At 37.2% G+C, this 7,985-nt stretch overlaps 1 protein-coding gene across 4 annotated transcripts; it reads left to right on the forward strand.

Moving 5' to 3' along the window:
• Positions 1 to 3,310: 3,310 nt before the first annotated feature.
• Positions 3,311 to 6,722, forward strand: LOC103434740 (protein GID8 homolog). Of its 4 annotated transcripts, none has more exons than XM_008373096.4 (7): positions 3,311 to 3,638; positions 3,793 to 3,902; positions 4,073 to 4,232; positions 4,340 to 4,446; positions 5,230 to 5,361; positions 5,543 to 5,699; positions 6,377 to 6,722. In XM_008373096.4, exons 2-7 carry the CDS (start codon positions 3,852 to 3,854, stop codon positions 6,496 to 6,498), a joined length of 729 nt encoding a protein of 242 aa, XP_008371318.2. In that variant the 5' UTR covers positions 3,311 to 3,638; positions 3,793 to 3,851; the 3' UTR covers positions 6,499 to 6,722. The 4 variants fall into 4 exon arrangements, with proteins under 4 accessions (XP_008371318.2, XP_070678925.1, XP_017187825.2 ...); XM_070822824.1 differs by having other exon boundaries at positions 3,410 to 3,638; positions 4,343 to 4,446; XM_017332336.3 differs by having other exon boundaries at positions 3,487 to 3,638; positions 3,734 to 3,902.
• The last annotated feature ends 1,263 nt before the right edge of the window (positions 6,723 to 7,985 follow it).

Genomic DNA, 7,985 nt, shown 5'->3' on the forward strand with positions numbered 1-7,985 from the left:
GATTCTTCCCCAATCCTTTTCATCAAATTCATCAAATCATCTCATTTGAGTCTTTAAAATTTGATATGACGGTTAAAGTTATTATAACTTTTAAAGGGACATCATGTTTGTAGCTGTTGATTCAAATTTCAAGGGTCCAGATTGATTAATTAGATGGATTTGGTGGAATGGATTCGGAGATAATATCTTTTCAATTTTTTTTAATTTTATTTACAAAAATGCTATAACAAAATTTAGACTAAATCATATAATAAGTCAAATCATAAATTAAATTGGATGGTATGTGAGGTTGAATTTAAAACTACTCACTTACAATTAAAAGAAACACCATCAAATCGGTGTGCACAGTTGTGATTGAATATCAATTTATTTATTTGGTAACAAAAAGTTTAGGGGAGGAGTGACTATCTCATTTCAAGATCAGGCATACCACAAACCTCTTTAAGGACTTATAAATAGGGTTTTAGTCATTTTTTTGGATTTTACAAATCACTTACCAAGAGGGATTGTCAGCCGTGTAGATAGCAGGACTTGAACCTAGCTAGCCCTTGGTCTAGCAAGAGAACAATCATTAACAACTCAACCAACCCTCATTGCCTAATTTTGTACATTTAAATTTATAAAACACATAAAAATTTTGCGCAAGGAAGATGTAAGACGATATTTTTAAAGCGTCAAGAACAACACTCTTAAGTTGTGCTTTTGCCAACAAAATAAAACAAGAAAATGATTGCAATACAATACTATCTAAGTAATTATAATTGTAATACAAGTTAATTATATGTACATACAAACACTGTATCAAAACAAAAACAAAAGGAGTTATTTAAGGTCAAAAGTGTCTAGTTGCTAAGAAATTTCCGAGTTGCATACCTTTACAAAGAGGGAGTTAAAAAACAAGTGGGGCCCGTAATTCGTGTATATTGGCAACCGGCCAAATCCCTTTCCAATTTAATTGGAAGGGATATGGAGAAAATTATTTTCTAGTTTCTTTTTCTCTTTTATTTACAGAAATACTGTAACAAAATTTAGACTAAATCATATAATAAGTCAATCTTAAATTAAATTGGCGGGTATGTGAGGTTGAATTTAAAATTTCTCACTTACAATTAAAAAAAACACCACCAGATCAGTGTGCACAGTTTTGATTGAATATCAATTTATTTATCTACTAACAAAAAGTTTAAGGAAGAAGAGGCTATTCCATCTCAGAGTCAGAGCATACCACAAGTCTCTTTGAGGATTTATATAGAGGGTTTTTAGTCTTTTTATGGATTTTACAAATCACCCACCAAAAAGGATTGTTAGCAGGACTTGAACCTAGCTAGCCCTTGATTTAGCAAAAAGAACAATCATTACCAACTCAACCAACCCTTGTTGCCTAATTTTGTACATTTTAAATTTATAAAACACATAAAAATTTTGCGCAAGGAAGATGTAAGACGATATTTTTAAAGCGTCAAGAACAACGCTCTTAAATTGTGCTTTTGACAGCAAAATAAAACCAGAAAATGATTGCAATACAATACTATCTAAGTAATTATAATTGTAAAACAAGCTAATTATGTGTACATACAAAAGCACTGTATCAAAACAAAAACAAAAGGCGTTATCTAAGGGCAAAAGTGTCTAATAAAGTTGCTAAGAAATTTCCAAGTTGCTTTGCTTTCCTTCACAAAGAGGGAGTTAAAAAACAAGTGGGGCCCGTAATTCGTGTATATTGGCAACCGGCCAAATCCCTTTCCAATTTAATTGGAAAGGATATGGAGAGAATCATTTTCCAATTTCCTTTTCTCTTTTATTTACAGAAATACGGTAACAAAATTTAGACTGAATCATATAATAAGTCAATCTTAAATTAAATTGGCGGGTATGTGAGGTTGAATTTAAAACTTCTTATTTATAATTAAAAGAAACACCACCAGATCAATCTGCACAGTTTTGATTGAATATCAATTTATTTATCTACTAACAAAAAGTTTAGGGGAGAAGAGGCTATCTCATCTCAGAGTCAGAGCATACCACAAGTCTCTTTGAGGACTTATAGAGAGGGTTTTTAGTCTTTTTATGGATTTTACAAATCACCCACCAAAAAGGATTGTTAGCAGGACTTGAACCTAGCTAGACCTTGGTTTAGCAAAGAGAACAATCATTACCAACTCAACCAACCCTCGTTGCCTAATTTTGTACATTTTAAATTTATAAAACACATAAAAATTTTGCGCAAGGAAGATGTAAGATGATATTTTTAAAGCATCAAGAACAACGCTCTTAAATTGTGCTTTTGCCAACAAAATAAAACAAGAAAATGATTGCAATACAATACTATCTAAGTAATTATAATTGTAATACAAGTTAATTCTATGTACATACAAATACTGTATCAAAACAAAAACAAAAGGAGTTATCTAAGGGCAAAAGTGTCTAATAAAGTTGCTAAGAAATTTCCAAGTTGCTTTGCTTTCCTTCACAAAGAGGGAGTTAAAAATGAAGTGGGGCCCGTAATTCGTGTCTATTGGCAACCGGCCAAAACCGTCCAATGCGCAAAGGTCGAATTGTTAATTAATAGGGAAAGTACCGGTTGTACCTAACCGGTCCATTTCGCGCCACTATGTTGTACCTGTTTTTCTCCTACTTTTGGATTTTTCTCGTTTTTTTTTTTGTATTATTTTGAATGGGGTCTTATTTGGCTGGCGATTGTCAATATGTTTAGTAATTCAACGAGCATGTGAAAACGTTAGTTGTGGAAAAAGGGTCCAACGAAAAGACAAGAAAGAAAAGTGATCGTCTAGATCTGGTTTCATCAAATTGGTTAAAGTCGTGTACTTTTTTTTCTGAACTTAGTTCTTAGTTTTTGCCAAATTTCTTCTGAACTCTGTTCGAATCATCGAAAATGAAAAGAGAGAAATAACTTAATGTTGCAATTTCATTTTCTTCTTTTACCTCTTGCACTTCTAAATTTATTCCACGGAACAAGGATTCGTATTAAATAAAAGTAAGGGTTTCAAGACCACTTCGTCGATGAAATTTTCTTTCAAAAGTAACCATCGAGAAATCTGTTTGAAAGTAGTTTAAAATGGCTAAGAGTTGTAACTTAGAATTACTGTCTAATGGTACTTGTCTCCACCTGTGAGTCGGAGGTCTTAAGTTCGATTATCGTCAAATGGGAATTTGAACCACATTATTACTAGCTCATTGTGAGACTTAGCTCACTCTCTCACCCTCTTGATGTAAATAATATCGTTTTTCAAAAAAAAAAAAAAAGGGGGGGCCTACAAGTTTCTATGAAGATACCAGACATAAAATATGTGCAGAAGATTTGAATTCGAAACAAACGAGACATCCTCTCGGTGAACAAGGTTTATTGACTCTCAAGCCCTCATACATGGGCCCGGTCTGCAGATCAAGGTGTAACCCAAAATTAAAGCCCGAACTCGACTCGGGTTACAACCCAACGGTTCCGTGAACCCAAATTAAGGGAACCCGAGACCAAACCCGGAGAGAGAGTTCAGAGAGCAGCGAGAAGAAAGGGATCGCCGGAATCCCAATCACTCGCTGACACGCACACCCAAAATCCGAACCGATATACATATACAGACGCAATCATCGCAAACCCAGCTACCCAGCACGCTTCAAAGGTACCTTTTTACTTCAGTATAATTTTCTCGGCAAACAAACACTTGTCTTGGATTAAAATTTTGTCGGGAAAATTATCAATCGGTTTCAGTAACAGGGTTTTTGGCGAGTCTAGGGTTCTTGTTGCGATTTGTGTCGTTGTGCGTAATTTTGCAGGGCGATTTGGAAGAAAGTGGTTGCTGGGGTTGAACAATGGGCTTTGAGGCCGTGCACTGATGTCCCTCCTCTGGATTATTGTTCATCAGCTTGCAGAGATTGAAGCAATGGTAAATTTGAAATCTTGTTATCGATTCTAATTTCGTTGTTTTTGCTGCTTAATTTCGAGGTTTTAGAACGCGATTACGAGGTTGATTTGAGGTTGAATGTGCAGTAATTAGGTCAATAAGTATTCCCATTGGCATGTTAAATGTGTATATAATTTGTATTTTATGCATAGGCCGGGTCGAAGAAAGTCATAACGAGGGAAGAGTGGGAGAAGAAGCTCAAGGATGTAAAGATTAGGAAAGAGGACATGAATAAATTGGTGATGAACTTTCTTGTCACTGAGGGTTATGTGGATGCTGCTGAGAAATTCCGGAAGGAATCTGGAACCGAACGTATCCTGTTTTTCATAGTTTAATGGCCTATTTTTTATAATTTATGCCTTGGTGGTGTGATTCGTTTTGTGCTATATGCTGTTGTGTTTCTCCTTATGGGTAGATAGCAGATATTGATCTTGCAACCATCACGGACCGTATGGCTGTCAAGAAGGCAGTACAATGTGGTAATGTGGAGGATGCGATCGAGAAAGTGAATGACTTAAACCCTGAGGTGGGATGCCATTTCTCAAACTTTCGTGTTGCGTTCATGGAGTCTATACTTTTGATATCGTTGATGAAAATCGTTTGCCTTTTCTTTCGTTTGATAGAATCTTAGTGCTTTCTTTTATTTGGTCTTGCTAATATCAAAGTCTGGCCTTACATATTAAGTTTGGTAGTGCAATGTGAATAATTGTAACTCGTGTGTGTGGTACAAACTGTACATAAGGTTAACAGCCATATGAATTCCCTTTGGAATTGAGGTTCATATGTTATTTTAAATATGCTAATCATAGAAATCTTCTGTACCACATCACTCGGGCATCTCTTAACCAAATTTGCTAGTTGTGCTTGCCTCCAAAAACCTAGGCCAGTGACTGCTTTAGAATTTGAGTAGTGTATGCGAAGACTATAAATATGGTGACTCACCTGCATTGTGGTCGCTCTGCCCATCGTGATTTCCATAACATTAAGACGTATCATTTCAGTGAACATGGTTAAGGCTGCAAGTCACTTGCAGAGAGTCATTCTGCCTCTGATGCAAGCGACGTAGTTACCAGGACTCGAGGTTCTCTGATGTACTTTAGAGAAGGCAGTTCTGAAATGTACTTTAGAGAAGGCAGTTCTAAATTGCAGAAGTGTTTATAATTATATTAATAATCGGTCACAAGTCGCATGTCACCTCTTTATAGTTCTATCCTTTGATTTTTTTCTTTTTTCAAGAGCAGCCTGTTATTATTTTGTGAATAATCTTTATCAAAATTATATGAAAGATCTGTGAAAATTCTGTCTGCAGATTCTGGATACAAATCCCCAATTATTTTTCCATCTCCAACAACAAAGGTTGATAGAACTAATTCGGAATGGAAAAGTAGAAGAGGCTCTTGAGTTTGCTCAGGAAGAACTGGCACCAAGGGGAGAAGAAAATGTAAGATTCGGCACATTGTAACTTTTCCTTGATTGACTATCATGTGTATAATTTGATTATTTATTATCTTCTGGCTTCCTCCTTACCTCCATCCAACTGAATTGTGTTCACTGTGTTGTTTATAGTATCTAGTCCTACGAAATTCCGATTTATTAGTACTTATCAATACTGTTATGTGCAGCAAAGCTTTTTAGAAGAGTTGGAGAGGACTGTTGCACTGCTAGCTTTTGAAGATGTGAACAACTGTCCCGTTGGAGAGCTTCTGGACATATCACAGCGCCTAAAGACAGCAAGTGAGGTGAATGCAGCCATCCTTACCAGCCAGAGTCATGAAAAAGGTTAGCGTGCCTGCTAAGGTTTTATTTGTTCTAGATATGCCATTGCTTATGTATCGGTTTTCAGTTACGAAAGAAACATTACTCGAAGTTGGATGGGGGGGGGGGGGGGGGAAGATGTTTGGACTTTGCATCACCTCATTATTGTGCATGTTTCATTATTTACCGTAAGAAAATAATTTTTCACTAGGTTGGTTCATAGAATATTTTTTTTCGCCAAACCCATTTTCTTCGAGTAGAAAGGTTAAGTAGATAAACCACAAAAGAAAAGGCAAGTCTTAGCTGTATCAACAAATTATTTGATTGTGGATTACATTGATCATGGTATTTGTATGGTTGGAAAATTGTGGATCATTCGCTATTTCAAGAATTCCTCTAGATAAAGGAAGAGGGAGAGGGCGTCAGGTAGTCGACAACCGACACTCCTAGGTTACGTCGAATCCTTATGAAATTCGCTATTTCAAGAATAATTTGGGAAAGCCACTTTAAAAACATTCCTATCAGATTTGGTCATCTGTTTATAATTATCTGAATGTATATCTAGAGGAATTCTCCCATGAGCGTCTTTGAGAAGAGACGTTGATTCGATCTCCTCAAATATATTTGATCGAGTCTATGCTAATCCAATACAAATCTCTGTAGGGGCTAATACTATCATATATTTCGTTGTCCTGTCACAGATCCGAAGCTTCCAAGCTTATTGAAGATGCTGTTATGGGCTCAGAACCAGCTTGATGAAAAAGCCGCTTATCCTCGGATAAGCAATCTTTCCATTGCCATGCTAGAAGACCCTAGTGTCTAGATGACCTCCGACCTCCCTGCGTGGAGAGATGGAGGATTAGGTTCCGTCTAGGCTTTCTCATGGGATGACAAATGATGTATGTACCTTTATTGCAAAAAATGACCCTATCTACATTCCTCTTGGATGCTGTTTCATTGCGTTCTGTGATCATTTCTTCTTGATTTTCGATTACGTGGCATTCTTAACATTTGTACAAATGCTTGTCTATAACATCTCTTTATTTATATTGTTGAGAGATTGTGGATGGCTGTTCAAGGCGTAGCATAAACAAGGAAGAAATAGATGTGAAGGGAGAAATATAAAGAATTAGCGGGTATTTTCCGTCAGAACACACTGCCCCGACCAATTGGCCTAATCTGGATTCATTCATCATTTGACAACGACCGTACTTTTTAACAAGCATGGAGCTTTTGAACACAACATAAACACAACGAAAAAAGTTTTTAAAAAAGAACAATTTACTTTCTTCCGCCCTATTCTTCCAAAACCATCACTCGGAAATCACCCAAAGAACATAAACCCACCCGGAACTGCCGATATCCAAATCTGAAACCGAACAACGCTGAGGTCTTGCATGTTTGAAAGCAGCATTTGCACCCTCCCCTGATTTCCAGCTTCCGTCGTCGAAATTCAGGGCGTAGCTCGAAGGATCATACTGGAACGTCCTCAGCCGCTGCTTCCCAGAATTCTTGATAGCCTTCCTCAATGCAGCTCTCACTCTCCAGAACAAGCTCCTGCACCGCTTCCTGCTGTACGCGTTCACCCACACCAATCTTCCCACCAAACCCATATTCATAGAACAATAAGAACAGCGGAAATAACTTCTTTTTTCACTTTCTTTGAAGAATTTGAGAGATGGGGTGCAATTCTCTTGAAGAAAAATGTGTTTGTGGAAACTGGAAAGGCATAAAAAGGAGGGGAGAAACAAGCTTTTGGAGAAAGGGTTAGATGGTGAATGCAATCTTTTGGGTCTTTCAAAGTAAGCTGTGCAGCATTAGCTGCAAGCTGCTGTCCTGCTGCAAACTGATATACTTTTTTCTTGAAATTTACGTTGGGTTGGGATGCTCAAATTCCACCATCTTAGCTCTAGAGAGAGAGAGAGAGAGAGAGAGAGAGAGAGAGAGAGAGAGAAAGGGAGGGAGGGAGGGAGGGAGGGAGGAGGTACACTGGGCAGTGAGCCGAATGTCGTATCACTATCAGAATATGGCTTTAGCACATAACGAATCAATTATTTCACGGTTTTTCCACGGTCTTTACATTTTTTCCCTATTTGAAGCCGTATGACCATCTGCTTTATTAGGAATTTTTACGTGACCTTTAACCCTCTAGCCCCCAGCAATTAGTGGAAGCCCTCACCTCGAGAAGGACTTACACTGTATGGTACCGTTTCAAATGATACCATGTATTTTCACGTTCTAACACAACAACACATTATTGGTCAAGGATACCACGATGGCATACCAAGAGTGTAGTTGTTTGATTGAAAG

The sequence above is a fragment of the Malus domestica genome, chromosome 05, assembly GCF_042453785.1.
Source record: "Malus domestica chromosome 05, GDT2T_hap1".
Taxonomy (NCBI): domain Eukaryota; kingdom Viridiplantae; phylum Streptophyta; class Magnoliopsida; order Rosales; family Rosaceae; genus Malus; species Malus domestica.

What these genes read in the sequence shown, in the direction of transcription:
- LOC103434740 (XM_008373096.4), top strand. Translation starts at nt 3,852, where the DNA reads ATGTCCCTCCTCTGGATTATTGTTCATCAGCTTGCAGAGATTGAAGCA. An exon ending in TGAATGACTTAAACCCTGAG is followed by an intron (nt 4,447 to 5,229) that starts GTGGGATGCCAT and finishes TTCTGTCTGCAG; the next exon opens with ATTCTGGATACAAATCCCCA. An exon ending in CACCAAGGGGAGAAGAAAAT is followed by an intron (nt 5,362 to 5,542) that starts GTAAGATTCGGC and finishes TGTTATGTGCAG; the next exon opens with CAAAGCTTTTTAGAAGAGTT.